The sequence below is a fragment of the Sus scrofa genome, chromosome 10, assembly GCF_000003025.6.
Source record: "Sus scrofa isolate TJ Tabasco breed Duroc chromosome 10, Sscrofa11.1, whole genome shotgun sequence".
Lineage (NCBI taxonomy): Eukaryota > Metazoa > Chordata > Mammalia > Artiodactyla > Suidae > Sus > Sus scrofa.
Window position 1 is genome coordinate 33,139,825 of NC_010452.4, and position 21,929 is coordinate 33,161,753.

At 41.6% G+C, this 21,929-nt stretch overlaps 1 protein-coding gene across 1 annotated transcript in view; it reads right to left on the reverse strand.

The window, feature by feature from the left end:
* The window catches only part of NFX1 (nuclear transcription factor, X-box binding 1), a 74,360-nt gene that overhangs the window by 13,365 nt on the left and 39,066 nt on the right, over positions 1-21,929 (reverse strand). The window contains 11 exon segments of the mRNA XM_021064702.1: positions 152-193; positions 733-834; positions 2,149-2,222; positions 3,060-3,290; positions 6,087-6,166; positions 9,492-9,590; positions 9,593-9,610; positions 11,860-11,968; positions 12,884-12,966; positions 17,455-17,485; positions 20,613-20,710. Coding sequence (XP_020920361.1) covers positions 152-193; positions 733-834; positions 2,149-2,222; positions 3,060-3,290; positions 6,087-6,166; positions 9,492-9,590; positions 9,593-9,610; positions 11,860-11,968; positions 12,884-12,966; positions 17,455-17,485; positions 20,613-20,710 — 967 coding nt within the window.

Here is a 21,929-nt window from a genome sequence, read left to right on the forward strand (position 1 = left end):
TATCAATTCTTAATGACTGAATTTCTTTTGCTCTTCCAAAGCAGCAAAACACTCAGAACAAGTATTAAATGAATGCCTGAAGGGTTGCTCCCTCTCATTCATTTCACAGAGCTCAAGGATAATTAGATAAAGAGCACTTGAAACAACTTACTTCTTCCTTTCCAAGGCTGAACACTCCTCATCACACTCCAGCCTTGAAAAGCAAATGAACAAAAATTAAGTCAAGGTATAGGTATCATAGAACAGTTAAGTTCCTATATGGTCAACCTAGAAACAGAATAGACTCTGGCCAAAAAACAGTTGGATGAGGTTCCTTTCAAGGACAGATGGGCCGGCCTCTGAATTATGGGAGTCTAGGAGTCCTCAGAAGGGCCTTGGAGTGTCCCCGGTTGCTCACACCCCAAAATGCTTCCAGTGCCTAACAGCCCCACCTCCCCCTCGTGACACAGCTACCACTCTGCTTTCTTTGAGTTGGGCTGGACACATCAAGGTCTCTCCTTCCTCTGGTTACTATCTGGAGTGAGGCCTGGAAAAGCCTCCTCTGGTCTTAGCTGTATCCTGAGTAGGTTTTGCTGGATTGGCATAGGTGTGGTCTTTTAACCTCAGGTGTCTATCGAACACTGTGTGTGTAAGGCTTTACTGTGGGGGACTGACACAAATGAATGGTTCTTGCCCTCTGGAAATTAAGTCGAATGGGAGAAAGAAGGCACAGCTACACATTTAAAAAATTACCTGGCTTGGTGAATTTCCTTCTTAGTAATTAACTTGCTGATCTCCACCGAATCTCCAAGCTGCATGTCTGTTATTTTCGAGGCCATGGAAATAGCTGCTATTCTGAAGTATATAAAAGGAAGGGAAGAAAGGCACTGCAGTTTTATAAGAACCTCCTCATATTAGGCACACAGAAAACTGCTTTCAGGACAACCTACCATTTGACAATGACAGCCCTTGGAAGCCCATCTATTTTGAACTACACACATGTTCACATGTTATCTTCTCAAGCAGATTCTAGGCAGCTCCATAGGAAATGATGAGGTAATACACTCCTCAGCATCTGGGCCAACGCTGGGCACTCAGTGGGTATTCAAACAGACAATCTGATGTCTGCCTACTTCTCAAAGCCCACCTCCAGGACACATCTCTGTATCTATTCACCCCTAACACTTCTACCTCTGTACTCAGATCCCCAAGTGACCATATGGGTCCCAGGATTTCAGGAGGCTGCAAAGATGCCTTGAGAACAGTCAGACGCCTCCTGCCCCACAGCAAGAGCACAGGACCTGGTCCTGGCTGTGCCACCACAAGAGATGAACGTTAAAGCAATTCACACAGCTTCAGGACATCTTCCCTTCTGGTCCCATGGTTTAAGAAGACCAAAAGGGGAGTTCCCGTTGTGGTGCAGTGGAAATGAATCTGACTAGGAACCATGAGGTTGTGGGTTCGACCCCTGACCTCACTCAGTGGGTTAAGGATCTGGTGTTGCTGTGAGCTGTGGTGTAGGTTGCAGATGTGGCTCGGATCCCAAGTTGCTGTGGCTGTGGCGTAGGCCGGCAGCTGTAGCTCTGATTTGACTCCTAGCCTGGGAACCTCCATATGCTGTGGGTGTGGACCTCAAAAAAGCCAAAAAAAAAAAAAAAGAAGACCAAAAGGGAGAGGGAGGAAGGAGGAGGAGGAGAAATAAAAACACAGACTCAAGAAAATTTACTTAAAAAGCCTTCCAAACTTATCAACTATAATGGAAAAAATAAAAATGTATTTTAAATTTATTTTTTATAATGATTTTAATTTTTTTCCATTATAGCTGATTTACAGTGTTCTATCAATTTTCTACTGCACAGCGTGGTGACCTGGTTCCACATAAATGTATAGATTCATCACAAGTGATTAGACATAGTTCCTAGTGCTATACAGTAGAAAAAATAAAAATCTTAAAAAAATGAATTAAATTAAATAATATTGCAATGCTTCTAAAATGGGGACCCACAAATATATTTTCTGAGTTTGAAGAATTTAATGAAACTACATTTAAAAAAACAAAAACAAAACAAAACCCTTCCAACTTTAACAAAAGTTGCAAAGATCCTACAATAAACTCCTGTATACCCTTTACTGAGAATTACTGACTGTTAACATTTAAGTAGCACTAACCTTTGATAAGTACTGGATGCTTCAGAGCAAATCATGGTTTCTTTTCTTCGTCCACATTCACACTGCAGCTCTACCTAAAATAAGATGAACATGGAATCACTTTCAGCACATGGAAACCATATGAACAGGTAGGTTTCACTTTTGAAGCCCCTCTCAAATCAAACCTAACTACACATGCAAACTGATGTGTGGTTGACGTGCTAGGAGGGAAGTGTCCAGTCTACAGTGCCCCTAACTGGGAATCACTCCTGGCCTTAATTCTGCCCAATGGGGCAGGCCTAGAATGAAGTTTTTAATCATAGAACCAGGGGCAGACACCTGACCCAGGACCAGCCAAGGCCTAATAGACTCCACTTCAGCCCTCTGCCTTCACCTCCTCAGGGTGGCCTTGCTTATTAATCTCTCAGACAGGTAAGACCTCCTCCCACCCTCCACTCACCTTCTTGTGGCACCCTCTACAAGGGTGTAAATACTTCTTCATGACATTTACCACAGTCACGGTTAATTATCTGAGTAATTAGTATCCGTCCATCTAATAGAAGGAAGCATGTGCCTCCTGTTCACCAGTGGAGACACAGCAGCTAGCATAGCATACAGCATCTTGCACTGAACAGACACTTATATATTTGTTAAATAAACGGAGCAGGCAATCAGAGTCTCTTGAGAGTCTCCTCCAAGGGGGGACAGAGACTAGTCAGGTGGCAGTGCGTACTTTCTGAACTAAGGGCCATCTCAAGCTGGGTAGACACAAATCTGTCCATTTACTCCATCTTTCTCTTGTTAATTTAACCTGCAGTTCCTGGAATCCAATGACCCCTGATTAGGATGTGTGCCCAGGTGCCACTGCAGGCAGTTCTGGACTCATCAGCAGCCCCAGAAGCAGGGCCCCACCTGGAGTCAGGATTACGCACCTTAGCTTTACAAGCAGTCACTGGGCAGGGTGAGCTGAGGTGGCAGGGCGCCATACATGGGTGGCCACAGTCAGCTCTGGAGGTGGTGCATGGCTGCTTGCAGGGCTCATCCACAAGACACTCTCCTTTGTGACAGAGTCTCTGACACCTGTGCATCCCACACGGCAGTGTGGCACCACAGGGTAATCCGCAAGAGATATCAACCAGGTGACAGGGGATGTTGCTTCGTAACTAGGAGAGACAGAAGTAGCCATATACTTATCTCCATGGAGGATTTGGGGTGAATCTTAACTTCCTATTTAAACATTTCTGAGCTTGTAAAAAAAGCATTTTTTAAAAAAACTTCCTTTATCTGAAAAAACATCAGGCTGATTTTCAAAGTCTGAAAGTTTAGTTAGAAAAGAAAACAAACCTGAACCTTATTTAAAATGCTGGTTATGGAGTTCCCGTCGTGGCTCAGTGGGTTATGAAGCTGACGAGTAACCATGAGGATGTGGGCTCAATCTCTGGCCTTGCTCAGTGGGTTAAGGATCTGGCGTTGCTGTGAGTTGTGGGGTAGATCAGATCCCATGTTGCTATGGCTGTGGCCAGTAGCTGCAGCTCTGAGTCAACTCCTAGCCTGGGAACTTCCATATGCCGCATGTGAGGCCCTAAAAAGAGCCAAAAAAAAAAAAAAAAAAGCTGGTTATGATCTAAAGGGATTTGTTGTAGCAGCCAAGAGTGACTTGCAATATAAATTTCTGAAGGTGGGTAACAAGCATGTGAAACCAGATAACTAGGGAGTATCTGAAAATGTTATGACTAACTGTGAGGATCAGATGATCTTTCCTCTCCTCTGTAAACAGCCAGGGCACTGAGAGCCGACAGAAAAACCTGGGGGTGTGGGGACGCTTGGCTCATGGTTTCATGACAGCTGGCAGGGCTATTTTATGTAATTAAATACTCAATTCTCCTCATATCTCCATGATATAGTTTTAGGCAGCTCTATCATTAAAAAAATTAAGAGGCAGCAGGCCATGGAACACCCAAATCATTTTTTCCTGAGAAACTGCCTCCTTCCGGGATTCCTCACTCCAGGAAAAAGATGCTGGAAGCTTATTCCTGTGGAACCAAAGGTTACTTTTACATAGCCACTCAAATTCATTTAAGAGCCCTCAACATGAGGAATATATCTGGACTCTGGTGACACATAACTTGAACTCTTGAAGAGGCCCCCAAAGTGTAAGACATACATGCTCTGAAATCAGGATGTTCATAGAACTGAATTCTTACCTACTCTACTACCAGTGGGCTGGGGATAATACTTTGGGGCACATGCTCTGCCCTCTGTTGTCCCCACCCCATACTGCTTGCCCACCTTCTTATTATCCTTTAGAATGTTACTTCTTGCAACACCTTTCCTGGGTGTTCCCCTTCCATCCCCTTCAGTACTCTGTACTCCTCACGCTACTGTACTTATAAGCGACTGTTTACACATCTGTTTCTCGAAGAGTGAAGCCTTCATCAGGGCAGGGACCACACCTGTACTGTTCATTTCTGAATCACCCAAACCTAGCACACAGCAGATACGCAGTAAGTATTTGTTGAGTGAAATCCAAATAAGCCATCAACACAAAGATGACACATGGACGTCTGATTACTCTAAGAGGAAGTGAGGCTTTAAAGGAAGAGTAAATACTACGGATTATGGCTTGAGAACCACAGACAGGAAATAAATGGAGAAAAATATGTCCATCAAGATAAGAATACTGAAAGCATGTTGTCATAGTTGTCAAGAATTTCAAGAAACACTGGCCAATATGTTATGAAGTTAAAAAAAAAAAAAAAAGCAGATTTCAAAACAGAATAATCTTCATAGAGTAGGAGAGAGTGGGTATCACACATGTCTGGTAGTTTATACACCAGAATGTTAAGAATGTTTCTTTCTGTGTAGCAAAATAATACTAACTTAATTATCTACAAATGAATACACATTAAAACAAAATTTTTTAGGTGTTTCAGAGGGTCTATAGTCAGCAGTGCCAAATATAGCTTAAATGCTAAGAATAAGGATGGAAGTTCCTTATGGTAGTGGCAGCGAGGAAGTAAGGAGGTATAGGTTAGCCTGGAGGAAGGTGTTTCAGCCCATTAATTAGCATGGAAAGCTGTGTAGGGAGTAAAGGGAAGGAACAGTGGCAACTGGTGCAGAGCCCTCCTTCACTCTCTTGGGATGTCCTCACTGTAACACCTGTCCCCGGACTAGCCACCTCTCCCCATGCCGCTTAATCTGGAAGATCTCCCTGAACAAGGCCTTTGCTCTCAGGGCCAACTAGCTGATTTACACTCGATTGTAACTAGATTAAAAATGAGAGAAGAATAGACTCAGAACGCTGCCTCCTATGTAATTCCATTTACATGGTGGTCTGGAAAAGGCAAAACCATTGGGACAGACAGATCACTGGGTGCCAGGGCTGGAAGAAAGAGAAGAGTAGCTATGAAGGGGCCTAAAGGAACGTATGAGGGTAAATGAACTGGTACACATCTTGACTGCGGTGGTGGTTACATGACTGTACAAATGCTTTTGTTAAAACTCATAGACTTGTACACTAAAAAGCACGAATTTTATTTTATGCAAACTATATCTTAATAGAAAAAAAGAAAAAAGGTTGCAATAGTAAATCTCTGCTTCTTGAAGTATATACACTTTCAGAAATAATGAGGCTAACAACTCTTTCTTTTTAGGGCCACACATGTTGCATATGAAGGTTCCCAGGCTAAGCGTTGAATTGGAGCTGAAGCTCATGGCCTACGCCACAGCCACAGCAACGCCAGATCCAAGCTGCATCTGTGACCTACACCACAGCTCACGGCAATGCTGGATCCTTAACCCACTGATCGAGGCTAGGGATCAAACCTGCATCCTCATGGTTATTAGTCAGATTTGTTTCCACCGAGCCACGACAGGAACTCCAGAGGCTAACAACAATTAATGAAATCCAATCATAAGTATCTGGTTGAAACAATGGACACTTGAGAGAAAAAACTTACCTCATGTTTGCCCATGCACCATTTCTGAGTTAGAAAAGTACAAGGGGGACACTTGTCTTCACTATGACAAGAATGATATACTGCAGAAAGACAGAGGTAAAATTAGAAATAATGTTTAAATAGAGCCACATAGATTATTATCTGTATTACAGCGGTGTTTAACATGGAACTTTTTTCTGTCTTTTTAGGGTCCCACCTGAGGCATATGGAGGTTGCCAGGCTAAGGGTCTAATCGGAGCTGCAGCTGCTGGCCTACACCAGAGCCACAGCTGCACCAGATCTGAGCTGTGTCTGCGATCTACACCACAGCTCACAGCAATGCCAGATCCTTAACCCACTGAGTGAGGCCAGGGATCAAACCCGCAACCTCATGGTTCCTAGTCAGATTTGTTTCTGCTGCACCAAGACGGGAACTCCCAATTTAGGAGTTGGGAATACTTTTTTAAATGGTCATTGGAAGGTAAAGTAGCTGGTTTTATATTACAGTGTTGAAAGATGAGCATGAGTGAGAAAAAGAAACCCATCTGAGGAGGAAGAGACAAAGAAACAGAGAAGGAGGTGGCTTTTCTGCCTTGTCTCCTGGGCTCTGCCACATGGTCTGCCCACACTCACTACTCATCCTCTTGGTCCTACTTTGCACAGAAACTTCTCCCTTTTATTCAGACATCTTTGCTACCTATCTAACATGCTTCCTCTGACTCCTTTCAATTTCTTTTTTTTTTTTTTTTTTATTGTATTTTATTTTTTTTTTTGTCCTTTGCCATTTGTTGGGCCGCTCTGCGGCATATGGAGGTTCCAGGCTAGGGGTCTATCGAGCTGTTGACACCAGCCTACGCCAGAGCACAGCACGCGGATCCGAGCCGCGCCTGCGACCTACACCACAGCCACGGCAACGCCGGATCGTTAACCCACTGAGCAAGTCAGGATCGAACCCGCAACCTCATGGTTCCTAGTCGGATTTGTTAACCACTGCGCCACGACGGGAACTCCTCAATTTCTTTACATCTGGAAGAGGCAGTACCTCCACACTCATCTCCTACAACAAAGCATTCCTTGGTGGACCATACCCTGCCCTGAGCTCTTCTGTGCTTTGATGTTTTTGTTCTTAGTAGATGGCTTGCTGTCATTATATCTGGCCCAGACACATTGTGTCAAATGTATTTAACTACAATCTCCTTCCTTTCAGAAAGGACCTAAGAACCTCAAGGTCCTAGGCTATTTTTTCCTTCTTCTGAACTTCCCTCTATGTCTGACACCATGCTGGATATACAACAAACACTCAAGAAAAGCTAAATGAATGCTGAAGCAGGCTAAAAGAGAACAACTCACAAATGGTTAAGTTCTTACTATGGACATTAATCAGCAGGATTTGGACTCCATCTGTAACATCGGCAAGCAACTAAAAAGGAAGTGAGTGCAACTGAGTGGACAAGTATCTGCTTGGCCATTAACTTCATACTGGTTTGAACACCACGCAGGGGTCTGCCAGCTAAGTTGGGAGAGCTATGCTATGGTCCCCAGGAAAGGACAGTTTCACTTCATGAGGAATTTAATTCTCTTCCACTGTATTAACTTAAAAAACCTGAGAACTAGCTGCACATTTGTCATTCTGAATAATATGGCCAGACTTTCTTTAAGTATCAACTCTGATGACATGTTATATCAGGTATGTCTCTAGGAGTTGGCAAATGAAATGATGGGCACAACATGGTCCTAGAAGAAAGCCAGTGACTAGACCGCCTGATGTCAAGCAGCTATTTATCTGGTATCTACAGCAGTCTATCAGAAAAAAGCTGGCAATAACTTAAACCTCCAGCAACATCAAACTTACTGAGTTAGTTATGGCCCATCCATGTAATAGAACACTCAACTATCATTAAAAATCAACATTGCAGGGAGTTCCCATTGCGGTGCAGCAGAAACTAATCTGATTACTATCCATGAGGATGTGGGTTCAATCCCTGACCTCACTCAGTGGGTTAGGGATCCAGCATTGCCACGAGCTTGGGTGTAGGCTGGCAGCTGTAGCTCTGATTCAACTCCTAGCCTGGGAAGTTCCATATGATGCGGGTGTGGCCCTGAAAAGCAAAAAAACCCCAAAAAACAAAAGGCACTATAGAAAAATATTCATTGATAAGGAGATAGATTGAAATTATAATCATAAGAGGGGGAAAAAGCTAAATAAAATAAGTTCAGTAGGATCCCACTTTTATTTTAGGGAGGAAAAAAAGCAAATACAATGTTCACAGAAAAAGGCCATGAAAAATACACACTAAGGCATAATTTCTTTTTTTTTTTTTTTTTGTCTTTTTGCCATTTCTTGGGCCGCTCCAGCGGCATATGGAGGTTCCCAGCTAAGGTCTAATTGGAGCTGTAGCTGCCGGCCTACGCCAGAGCCACAGCAACGCGGGATCCGAGCCATGTCTGCAACCTACACCACAGCTCACGGCAACACTGGATTGTTAATCCACTGCGCAAGGGCAGGGATCGAACCTGCAACCTCATGGTTCCTAGTCGGATTCGTTAACCACTGCGCCACAATGGGAACTCCAAGGCATAATTTCTAAAAGGTGACATAATGGATGATTTAATTTCAATCTTTTGATTTTCTTCCTTGTTACATAATAAACATATATTTTGAGAGTTCTTGTCATGGCTCAGCGGAAACAAATTGACTAGCATCGGTGAGGACGCAGGTTTGATCCCTGGCCTCATTCAGTGAGTTAAGGATCCAGTGTGGCCATGAGCTGTGGTGTAGGTTGCAGATATGGCTCAGATTCCTCGTTGCTGTGTCTGTGGCGTAGGCCTGTGGCTATAGCTTTAATTCTACACCTAGACTGGAAACTTCCACATGCCTTGGGTGCGGCCCTAAAAAGACAAAAAACACAAAAATACAAAACATGTATTTCATCTACAAAAACAACAAAACCAAAGTTCCCTCTTTTTTTTTTTTTGGTCTTTTTAGGGCCACACCCATGGCATACGGAGGTTCCCAGGCTAGGGGTCCAGCCAGAGCTGTTACCGCTGGCCTACATCATAGCCACAGCAACATGGGATCCAAGCCATGCCTGTGACTTACACCATAGCTCACGGCAATGCTGGATCCTTAAGCCACTGAGTGAGGCCAGGGATCAAACCTGTGTCCTCATGGATGCTAGTCAGATTCATTTCCGCTGAGCTACGATGGAAACTCCTGAGGTTACTTTTAACTTTGCAAAAAAAAGATGCTTAACTTTGAAATATGCACCAAGAGTGGAGGCCACAAAGAAAGACATCAAGTCCATGAAAGACAAGACCAGCTGGGGATTCTCCAACCTTTGGGGTGTGCCTGCCATCCACAGATTACATCCTAAATGACACAGTGTAGCAGGCTGTGAGGTTCGGGGGCAAGGAGTTGACACTCACCTGGATGGTCACATTCATGGACTCTGGCACAGGTTTGGGTACACTCAGGGGGCCTGGTACCACAGGGAACTGGAGGGTAGATCACTGACGCGCCACATGGCAGGTTAATTCATCAAAACCTGGTGAAGCAGCAGGTAAAACAAAACCCTTCATGAGTCTGAGATGAGCACACACATAATTACATCACACAGACACACACACACACACACACCCCTTTTTTAAAAAAAATTGGCTTGCATTTTTAGAGGAGAATGGGGGGGCTCCTTTTATTAAAAATATTTTTATCTTATTAAAGTTGAGCTGGTGACAAAGAGTTCCATTTTAACTTGCAGTAAACTGTAAGTCTCTGAGTACATGAGCCATTTTTACATGTATTTTATACATTTTATAAACAAAAGATCCAAAGACCATCTCTTTGGACAGAACAGGAGACTTCTACTGAAGATACAGATTTTTTTTTTCTTTCTTTTTTTTTGGTTAGGAAAATGGATAGAGATTACGCAATCCACAGGTAGTTAACACACAAAAATACCCATTTGAATATAAACCTTAGAGAGCCACTGAAGTCATTAAAAAAATTCTTATAGGTACAATCGAAACCTATCATGTTAAGAGGTATGAATCTGAGACGAAGCCGATTGCTAATCTGAGTTTATCAGGCTCAGTTCACAAGCCCAAATCAAAATGAGATCTCCCATGGGACCTCCAACAAGCAGCGCAAGAGTTCTCCCTCAGACCCAAAGGGGGGCTAGTTTTTCAATTCCGTCCTTGGAAGAGGTCAGGCCTTTGGTCAGAGTTCTCAACTAGGGACCCAGAGTCAGGAAACCAAAAGCCCTCTGGGATTCTTCCACCCACCACTCTTCTCCAGCCAGCAGGCTCCAGCAAACACTTCAGAGGCTGCACAATGTGGTGGGAAGATCCTTGTAAATACGGCAGGAGACTTAGGCTTCTAGTCCTGGACCTACATCTCACTTGCTCAGTGACTGTGGGCAGGTAACCTAACTGCTGAGATTTCTTTTTTTGGTTTAATGGGGATATTAAGCTGTGACCTATCCACTGAATAAGCTTACTGTGGGGATGGGCTAATAGATGTGAAATAACTAGGTAAAAGAGTCAGGGGGCTACATAAGTTATTTTTATGGAACTCTGTGTGCGTGATTTGTAATAAATCACTGACTTGTTGGAAAAAACCTCCTTTTTGAAATAGTATTCCAGAGAAGATATTCTGGGAAACCCTGATCTAGGCTAATCTCCTAATGTAATAGTTCTCAAAGTGTGCACTGTTGACCTCTAGGACTCCGTGAGGTCAAAATTATTTTCATAACAATACTTAGACACTATTTACTTTTTTTTATTTTTTTTTTTTGCTTTTTAGGGCCACGTCCATGGCATGTGGAAGTTCCCAAGCTAGGGGTCGAATCAGAGCTCTAGCTACTGGTTTACACCACAGCCACAGCAATGCGGGATCCAAGTCATGTCTGTGACCTACACCACAGCTCACAGCAATGCCAGATCCTTAACCTACTGGGCGAAGCCAGGGATCGAACCTGCAATCTCATAGTTCCTAGTTAGATTCATTTCTGCTGCGCCATAATGGGAACTCCTAGATACAATTTACTTTTTTCACTTATGCTGACATTTGCATTGATGGTGCAAAAGCAACAGTTGGTAATACTGCCAGGGCATTAGTGCAAATTAGCGCAAAAGCACCAAACTGTGATCACTGTATTTCTATTGCTAAGCACTTGGAATAAATAAAAATGACAGTTTCACTTAAGAAAGTCCTTGATGGGAAGTTCCTGTTGTGGCTCAGCAGTAACAAACCAGATTAATATCCATGAGGATGCAGGTCCGATCCCTACCACTGCTCAGTGGGTTAAGGATCCGGCATTGCTGTGGTTGTGGCATGGGCCGGCAGCTGTGGCTCCGATTAGACCCCTAGCCTAGGAATCTCCATATGCCACGGAGTGGCCTAAAAACAAACAAACAGACAGACAAAAAAACTAAGGCTTATTAGTTCAGTAATCCAGACCAATCTAAGAAAATCAATCATTCAGAATTTATCATGCCTGATGACTTTTTTTTTTTTTTTGCTTTTAAGAGCTGCAGATGCAGCATAAGGAAGTTCCCAGGCTAGGGGCTGAATTGGAGCTGCAGTTGTGTACACCACAGCCCCAGCAACACAGGATCCAAGGTGCATCTGCAACCTCTGCTACAGCTCATGGAAATGCTGGGTCCTTAACCCACTGAGTGAGGCCAGGGATTGAATTCGCATTCCTCACAGACACTATGTCAGGTTATTAACCTGCTGAGCCACAGTAGGAACTCCTAGAACACTTATAATAAAGCATACAGTGAAGACACTCACTAGCTTGCCAACACGTCTGGCAATTCCCACGATGACAAGGTTCTTCACATCTATGAAGGCCACAACGGAGTTTCCTCCCACAAATCAAAGGACACTTGTGCTCCTTATCCTAGGAAGAGAGGTTTATGTTTACAAAATTATCTCCATTTTACATTTTCCATAAACAAGATTAATAAAGAAGAAGCTCTCCACAGTTATAGATCACATGATGTTTGGGATTAGCTTCAAACTAATAGGGGGGAAGAGTAGGTGGGGATGTGGATGAAACAAGATTAGTAATGAGCAAATCATGACTGAAGCTAGATGTTGGGCATATGGGACTCATACTAGTCTCTCTGCTTTTACATATGTTTGAAATATTCAATAAGAGGAAGTCTTTAAACTTGCAAACACCAGTTTATTAGTCTTGACGTACAGAACAATTTCATCACTCACTTTGTCAATATAAATATTAAAAGTAACATTTATTTAATGTATATTCATACATGTGCTAATATATGTACTATTTAACTATTGGTACCATGTTATCTCGTTTACACGCATATACACACACGCACACAATAACAGTACCAACTGCCAGGCAGTGCTTCCTTTAGTTCCACAGAAGTGAGTATTTCAGATAACTGAACATCCTCCTTTAAAAAATGCCACATTCATTTTGCCTATTGATTGGACCCAAGAAGTGCATGAAACTTGAAGCATGAGTTGCTAAGGCCAGGTCAGTCTGTTTTGGACAGCATATAGTCTCTTGCCGATGACCACACATTTATCCAATGGTCTTGGGCTCTGGGGTCTGAGGCCTTCTTCCTTCTCTGCCTCTTCCATGTTGCCATTGGCTGACTTTTTGACCTGCCTGAGGCCTAAAAAGGCCCAGCCTGTCTCTCTGGGCAGCACTCTGACTGCTGGTCAGGGAACCTGTCTAGTGATTTCTAAATCTGGGCTGCATTCTAGATGGCTGAGGCTTCCAGAAGCCCAACCCTTTGGACGAAAGCATCTGACTATGCCTAATGACAGGTCCACTTACCACACAGCATATCTCATTACACTTATGCCGTCCACATAACCGCTTCTTGTTACACCGCTTGTCACACATAAATGTAGCATCTGCTATGAACAAATAAAAAGAAAAAAAAGGTCAAAGGATGAGTATTCATTCAACAAATATTTGAGTGACTACAGGCTGAAGAAATACAAATGTAATTAGTAATGATGTAAATAAATTAGTTATGGCGAAAATACATATTAAAATAAGATCATTTTTCACTTGTCAGACTGTCAAAAACAGAAAATAAGAATACTCAAGTGCCTACTGATAGATGAATGGATAAAGAAGATGTAATATATATACACAATGGCATATCACTGGGCCATAAAAAAATGAAATCTTGCCATTTGCGACAACATGGATGGCCCTAGAGGATATTACACTAAGTGAAATAAGTCAGAGAAAGACAAATATTTCATGATTTCACTTAAATGTGGACAAATGAATAAACTAAACAAAACAGTTATAGATAAAGAGAAAAAACGGGTGGTTTACAGATGACAGGGGAGTGGGGGGAAGAAAAGAAATAGGTGAGGGAAATGAAGAGGTATAAACTTTCAGTTATACAACCAACGAGTCATGGGTATGAAATGCATAGTGTGAGGAACATGATCAATAACTAAGTAAGATCTTCGTATGGTGACATATTGTAACTAGACTTATTGCGGTGATCATTTCAAAATGTATAGAAAAAAAATCACTGTGTTATATAACAGGAAAAATACAATTGTAGCTCAACTATATTTTGAAAACAAAATAACTGAAGAGATTATATTGAGGATTAACACAGGTGGGGGGGTGAAGGAGGGAGAATTAGATGAAGGTAGTTAAAGGTACAAACTTCCAGCTATAATATAGGTATTAGGGATGTATAATATGAAAAACATAATTAACACTACTGCATGTCATATACGAAAGTTGTTAAGAGAGTAAATCCTAAGAGTTCTCATCAAAGACAAATTTTTTTCTTCTATTTCTTTCATTTTGCATCTATACGAGATGGATGTTCACTAAACTTACTGCGATAATCATTTAATGACATGTAAGTCGAATTATTATGCTGTACACCTTAAACTTATACAGTGCTATATGTCAATTATATCTCAATAAAACTGGAAGAAAAAAATAGGTATACTAACTAACTTACAGTATGGGAGAAGATGTAGAGAAAGAGGTAGATTCATATTTGGTGGATGGGAGCATAAACTTTTTTTTTTTTTTTTTTTTGGTCTTTTTGTCTTTCTAGGGCTGCACCCTTGGCGTATGGAGTTTCCCAGGCTGGGAGGTGAAATGGAGCTGAAGCTGCCAGCCTACACCACAGCCACAGCAACTTCGGATCTGAGCCACATCTGCGACCTAGGCTGCAGCTTGCAGAAACACTGGATCCTTAACCCACTGAGTGAGGTCAGGGATAGAACCTGCTTCCTCATGGAAAGTCAGGTTCTTAACCCACTCACTGAGCCACAACGGAACTCCTGGGCAAAGGACTTGAATAGACTTTTCTAAGGAAGATATACAAATGGCCAAGCACATGAAAAAATGTCCAACATCATTAGTTTTTAGGGAATGTAAATCAAAACAACAATGATTTATTATTTCATACCCACTTAGGATGACAATAATAATACTAGTAGTGGTAAAAGAAAATAACAAGTGTTGGAGAGGATGTGGGGAAACTGAAACCCTCATATGGTACTGGTGGGAATATAAAATAGTATAGCTACTATAGAAAACAATATAGCAGTTCCTTAAAAAAAATTCTACCTAGAATCAACATATAATCCAGCAACTCTACTCCCAGTACATACCCAAAAGAAATTTAAAACAGGTGTTTAGATAAAAGCCTGTGTATAAGTGTTCATTACAACACCAGTCACAATAGTTAAAAGGAGGAAACAACCCAAATGTCCATCAATGGATGAATGGATAAACAACCTGTGGTATACATACAATAGAATATTATTCAGTCATAAAGAGGAATAAAGTATTAATATGTGCTATAGGGTGGATGAACCTTAAAAACATACCAAGTGAAAGAAACCAGAGACAAAAAGTTACGTATTGGTATGATTCCATTTATATGAACTACTCCGAATAAGTAAGGGAAAGGTTAAGTAGGGATTGAAAACTTAATAAATGAAGGGTTTCCCTTGGGGATGATGAACATGTTTTAGAATTGACAGAGGTGATCATTTTACAACAATGTGAAGGTACTAAATGCCATGAATCACGCTCTTTAAAATGTTTCACTGTATGTTTTGTGAATTTTATCTCAATAAAGGTGCTAAAAGTGTTCATGGGTAAAACAACACTTTGGATTTGTTTCCAAAGTAAAAAATTTCAGTGAAAATTAAAAATAGGAAAGGGAGGGGTGGATGAAAACAAAAGTCTCTCTGCTTTTCTTTTTTTTTTTTTTTTTGGCTTTTTAGGGCCTCACCCACAGCATATGGAGGTTCTCAGGCTAAGGGTCTAATCGGAGCTGTAGCCACTGGCCTATGCCACAGCCACAGCCATGCCAGATCTGAGCCATGTCTGTGACCTACACCACAGCTGACGGCAATGCCAGATCCTCAGCCCACTGAGCAAGGCCAGGGATCGAACCCACAACCTCATGGTTCCTAGTCGGATTCGTTAATCACTGAGCCACGACGGGATCTCCAGTCTCTCTATTTTCACATATGACTGAAAATTCACATCTTAAACTAAAAAAGTGGGACAAGATGGTTACTACACTATCCATAATAGGGAAAAATTGGAGTCAATCAAAATGACCACCAAAAGGACAACAGTGAACTACGGCATAGCCACATACGGAATACTCTTAAGAGGGAGAGCTATATACACTGACAAGGAAAAATGTTTTTGATATATTATTGAGGGGAAAACAAACCAAGTTCCAGACAGTATGTTTAGTTAGTAAGCACCTAAGTTTAGGGGAGAAACAAAACCACAGTAGCATGTGTACATGTATGTATGAATATAGAAAAATATTTGGACCCATTTCCAACAAACTAATGACGTGGTTTCATCAGAGGAGTGGAACTAGGAGGGGGAAGCAGATGAGTACATATTTTTACCTTTTATTTTATATTATTTTATTAATTTTTTTTACTTTAAAATTGTACTAATGTATATAATGTATATAAGTTATAGTAAATTATATTTTTAATCACCAAAACTTTGTGGTTTTGAGGAAGATATTTCTGGTTATGTCAAATATTCAGATATTTGAGGCAGATATTCAGTCATCCTCCACCTTCTTCAGGCTAACAGATCCTTAATTTTATTCAGAAATGGGTGCCCATGTGTTCCTCAGATCCAGGGGTGAATGATGAAAAGTCTAACTTGTCATGCTAATTTGATTCCCCTTGTTAGTTAGGGGTTTAGACCCAAACATGTGATATAAAATATAGTGAGGGTCTTCCCTACTCTCAAGAAGAAAGAGAAGGTTGGAGTTTCCATTGTGGTGCATCGGAAATGAATCTGACTGGGAACCACGAGGTTGTGGGTTTGACCCCTGGCCTCGGGGTCAAATTGGAGCTGTAGCCACTGGCCATAGCCACACCAGATCCAAGCCAAGTCTGCAACCTACACAACAGTTCACAGCAGCACCAGATCTTTAACCCACTCAGTGAGGCCAGGGATCAAACCTGCATCCTCATGCTAGTCAGATTCGTTTCCACTGAGCCATGTCTGGAACTCCTCCTTGGGTTTTTGATACCTATTGCCAGAAGCACTCCCAATACTGCTTTCTTCCTGACCAGATTAAGAGCTTTCATTTGTATAGGTTTATCTTCTATCACTTTTCCAAAATAGTTTTAAGTGGTTTAAACAAAGATTATGTGATAAAACAGGGATAGAACCATAATAAAGTGGAAAACCAGGATCAAGGACAAAGTATTCCAGGCCTCAAGGTTAGGATGGCTGCTAGCTCTGTCCCTCTTCCAGGTTCCAATGGTGCTGTCAAGCCTTAAGGGGTTCGAATATCAGCTTGGAAAAAGTTTGCTCCTTTGGATATTATTTACCTTCCCTTTCTATACCAATGTTTTGTTATGAAAAACTTCAAACATAAAAAAGTTGAAACAAATTTAGTGAACATCTATATACATTCACTACCCAGATTTTACCATTAATTTTCCCCATAATTATCTATTCTTCTATCCATCCATCTATCAGTTTATCTTAATTCTGGATGGTTTTCAAAGTAAGCTGCATACATGAATACACTTCCCTACATTTTTTTTTTTTTTAATTTTCCCACTGTACAGCAAGGGGGTCAGGTTATCCTTACATGTATACATTACAATTACAGTTTTTCCCCCACCCTTTCACTTCCCCACATTTTATAGCATTTCATTAACTAGAATTCAATTTATGGTTCTTTTTTTTTTTTCTTTTTTTTTTTGAGGTAAAAGTTACATACAATTATATGCACAAATCTTAAGTGTACCTGCACTGAATTCTGACAAACACATAACCCAATCCCCTACCAAGATGGAGAATGTTACCTTCACCCCAGAAAGTTTCCTCATGCCCTTTCCCAGTCATACCTTCACTTTTGAGACTGGTACATGGAAGCTCCTATGGAAAAAGAAAAAGGAAGAGTAAATACTTTAAGGAATAAATGAAACAACTGCTAAATATAAAACACATACCCCAAATATGCTGTACTTCCTGGCAGTCACTTAGTCACCAACTTCACCTACCTGGAGCTAGGGTAGCCCAGTCCCTGTATTAATATGCTTTACTCACAACAGGATCCCAGGTCTAATGACTTTTCATGCAAATATAACTGTAACATTCTTTGTGGTCTGGCCTCCAAACTCAGAGATCATCGTGTTACAAAATGTGAATAGAAAGAAAGACTGCTAAAGGTATGCAAAGCAAAGGGAAATTACTGTCTGGCAAGAATGCAGATCGAAAAAGCCAAGAGAAGCATATTATAAGAACTGAAAATATATAAAAATTGGGTGTCATTTAATGCAGGGCAAACAAGCTCTACATACTCAAAAGTACCCCTGACACCACTGCTGAACCACAGCAGAGCAGAATTCGGTGATACTTGGCATTCAAAATTTTAGTCCTGTGGATCCAATTATATGGGAAGGGTCCCAAAGGTCTGTCACATGTGATTCTGCTGACACATGTTCCTGGCGATAAACAGTGGTGAGGCTGCTGTGTGAGGAGCGAGTCAGTCACTTGGGAGAGAGTGAGCCTGGCTGGCTGCCCAGGATCTACATCTGAATTTGGCCTTGATGTCATGTACAGGTTGCCATGTATGCAGAAATAAGCAAAATGATAAAAATATTTCTTCTTGGTGAGAATGACCCTGAGAAAAGGGGGCAGCTGCTAGAGTTGAGGACAGACATAAAGATGTATAATAAATCGAAACTTCCTGGCTAGAAAGAGGTTTTAGATAATGAGCTGGATGGGTTAGACGATATGAAAAAATCCCCCCTTTGCTCTTGTAGACATACGAAGCAAAGGTGACTCAGAAAATTGCTTGAGTAAGTCGTCTAGTTAACGCAAACACTGAAACAGAAGAAATGACATTGTGGAGCAGTACCTACAAATGCAGGGAAAGGCAGAGCTCCCATAAATCCCTATAATAAATATGAATTACCAATAAGACTTACATATAGAATTCCTTTTTAAGCAGCAGTAAGATATAGCATACATTTCTCAAAGACTTCCACCAAAGTGATTAAAAGAGAATAACCTTTAAGAAATAAGTTCTCTTTATCTAGAAAACTCACTTCCATGGAAAAGCCCATTCTATTACAAAAGACATTTCAGGGAAAATGTGGGTAAACAATGAAGTGATTATCAGTATTTCAAAGAGTTCTTTCACTTTGTCAAATTGTTTAACAGAATTCAAGATAATAGAGAGCTTCTCCAGCAATTTTAGAATAAGACCTAATATTTGTAAAAATTCAATTTATGCATAACTTTTCAAGAATACTCACTTGCTATGGGGCCCACTATCAGAGGCAGTGAGGACAGAGAGCGAGTGAGAAGCAAAAAAGCACAGAAGCAGAGAAAGGGATAGCTGGGAAGAAGCAAACTGACAGTAATCATTTGTAGCTCGTGCGTCCTAATCCTGTTTGCAATTCTTGGTCACAAAGAGCACCTCTAGGCATTATTAAATTTATGGTTATTAAATCACAGTAACTCAGTCTTCAAGCTGGTGTTTCCAAAAAGCATAAAGCGGTTCTGTACCTGACATTCAAGATACCTCTTCTGCCCCATGTGATTTCTTTCAGAAAAATCCCCTACACATCCTCCTACAACTCTTGTCACAGGTAAACTGCACTACTTTGACATTCTTTTTTCTCTCATTCTGAAGCTCACCTATTAAGCTGGCTCCCAATTTACGGACCATATCCTCAGAATCATGTGCAAGTGAGCTGCTACCCAGACCTTGGGCTATATTTAACAAACAGAACCAACACTCAAAATTCTGTCTCTATTAGCCTGTGCTCTGCTGGGACAGGTGCTAATATGCACTGAAATGACCACTAGTAGTTCAGAAAGCAGGAGAGATCAATACTCAGTATGTTCCATAAGTTGGACTACCCAAAAATATTTATAGGAAAGCTTCCTGTCTCTTCTAGTTAGACATATGAATGAGCACTAATTCCAAAACGGTAAGATGACTGACCCTTTTACAACACATAGTCTGATAGACTGCCACAGGCAGAAAGCAGAAATTGACAAAATAGTTGTATAGTGAAGAATTAACATTACCCAAAGAGAGGTCTGGCCTTTGCCCCTGGCTTCTGGAAGATAATCTTGAAATACTATCCCTGATATGAGTATAATTGTTTACTTGGGGCCTTGGGTCACCAGATAGTCTAATACGATTTAAGGTAGAGGTTGGCACACCAATGATGTAATTTAGGGTGTGGGCTTCAGGTCACAGTGTTAGTAGACTTCTGGAGGGACTGGAGACTGATATCAGCTACATGGGTAGTCAACTATGCTAACAGGATGGAGCCCCAATAAAAACTACACACCCAGGCTTGGGTGGGTGACCTTCCCTGGCTGGCAATACTCCACAAATACAGTCACACACCGATGCTGAGAAAGTAACACTGTTCCAACTCTGTGAGGAAAGGACAACTGGAAGCTTCATATTTGGTACCTTCTTGCATTCTGTCCTTCCTGTTTCTTCCTTTGGTTGACTGTAATCTGTATTCTTTACCTACAACAAACTGTAATCAAAAGTTTAATAGTTTTCAAGGAGTTCTGTGAGTCCTTCTAGAGAATTACGAAACCTTGAGGGTGGTCTTGGGGACCACTGGATTGCAGTTGGTATCAGAGGTGAAGGTGGTCTTGCGGACTGTTCTAATTCAGCAATTGTCTAAACTCTTGCAGTGGCTGTCAGAAGTGAGTGTGTAAACTGTGTTCCCTCTAACAACAGTGTTACTGTTTTTCTCTTTTGGCATCTATCATTATCACACTAGTATTTAGAGCTACTTGTATACATGCCCTAAGCCTATTACTGGCCTCCGAGCCTTGAATGCTGACTTCTTCATACCTCTCCTGTAATTGCTCCATGTTAGGTGTCAGCACGTATCAGCTGGACTGAATGAATTATACACGGTGTAACAGGAATAAGCCTGAAAGCTATTTTGATTCCTTCCCTCCCATAATCATTAATTTCAAAGGTTCTGTGGCAATAACACTAGCATTGTGTAAGATTTACCTTCGTTCTGAAAGAGCATCTGCAGGAAATAACTGATGTGCGAGAGCATGGTCCACAGTCTCCTTCATGGCAGAGCTTTTCACAGGTATGAATGAAATCTTCAATAAAAATGAAAAGAGCTGGGAATGAAAACTGCAACTACTCATTTTCAGACCCCCAAATTCACTAGCCATAACGTCTTCCACCTCTATGCCCTACAACACCGTCATGAGAGTTGAAGGAAGAAGGATGCTGTCAATGCCTCTTTCCCTATCTTCCCTTCATCCAGCAGGCTGAGACTTTCCTAGCAAGGACAGGCCCCAGCATTAGTCACGGGAATATGTTTTGGAGCACAGGATGCCCTGCCTAAGTCAAAGAACAGATTTTTTTTTTTTTTTTTGTCTTTTTGTCTTTTTGTTGTTGTTGTTGCTATTTCTTGGGCCGCTCCTACGGCATATGGAGGTTCCCAGGCTAGGGGTTGAATCGGAGCTGTAGCCACCGGCCTACGCCAGAGCCACAGCAACGTGGGATCCGAGCCGTGTCTGCAACCTACACCACAGCTCACGGCAACGCCGGATCGTTAACCCACTGAGCAAGGGCAGGAACCGAACCCGCAACCTCATGGTTCCTAGTCGGATTCGTTAACCACTGCGCCACGACGGGAACTCCAAAGAACAGATTTTTGACTCAGGTCTCCAGGTTAGACTTGTATCTCCTTAACACTGCAGCACTGGGTGACTTACTGAAGTACTCTTGACCCTGAAAATCATCTGAGGATCATGAAGTCAGAAACCATGATCCATAATCTCACTGACTTAGTACTGTGAAGGTCTGGTGACGGGTGGCCTGCTATTCATTCTGTGAAACTCAGTTTTAGGTTAAGTCCTGTTTCAAGGACCCCTCAGGGATCATCCATGGTCTCTCTATGGTTGTTTACCTGATGTATTTTTTTTCTATCCTTTTACTTTCAACCTAACTTTTTTTTTGGCTTTTTAGGGCTACAACTGAAGCATATGGAGGTTTCCAGGCTAGGGGTCTAATTGGAGCTACAGCTGCTGGCTGACACCACAGCCACAGCAACCTGGAATCTGAGCTGAGTCTGCAACCTACGGAAACAGCTCACGGCAATGCCGGATCCTTAACTTGCACAGTGAGGCCAAGGATCGAACCACAACCTCATGGTTCTAAGGTGGATTCGTTTCCACTGCGCCACGATAGGAACTCCCAACCTAACTCTATCTTTGATTCTAAAGTCTGTTTTCTGAAGATATGTTGGATCTTTTCTTGTTTAACTGTTTAATCCATTCACATTATTGTTATTATTGATATAGCTGCATT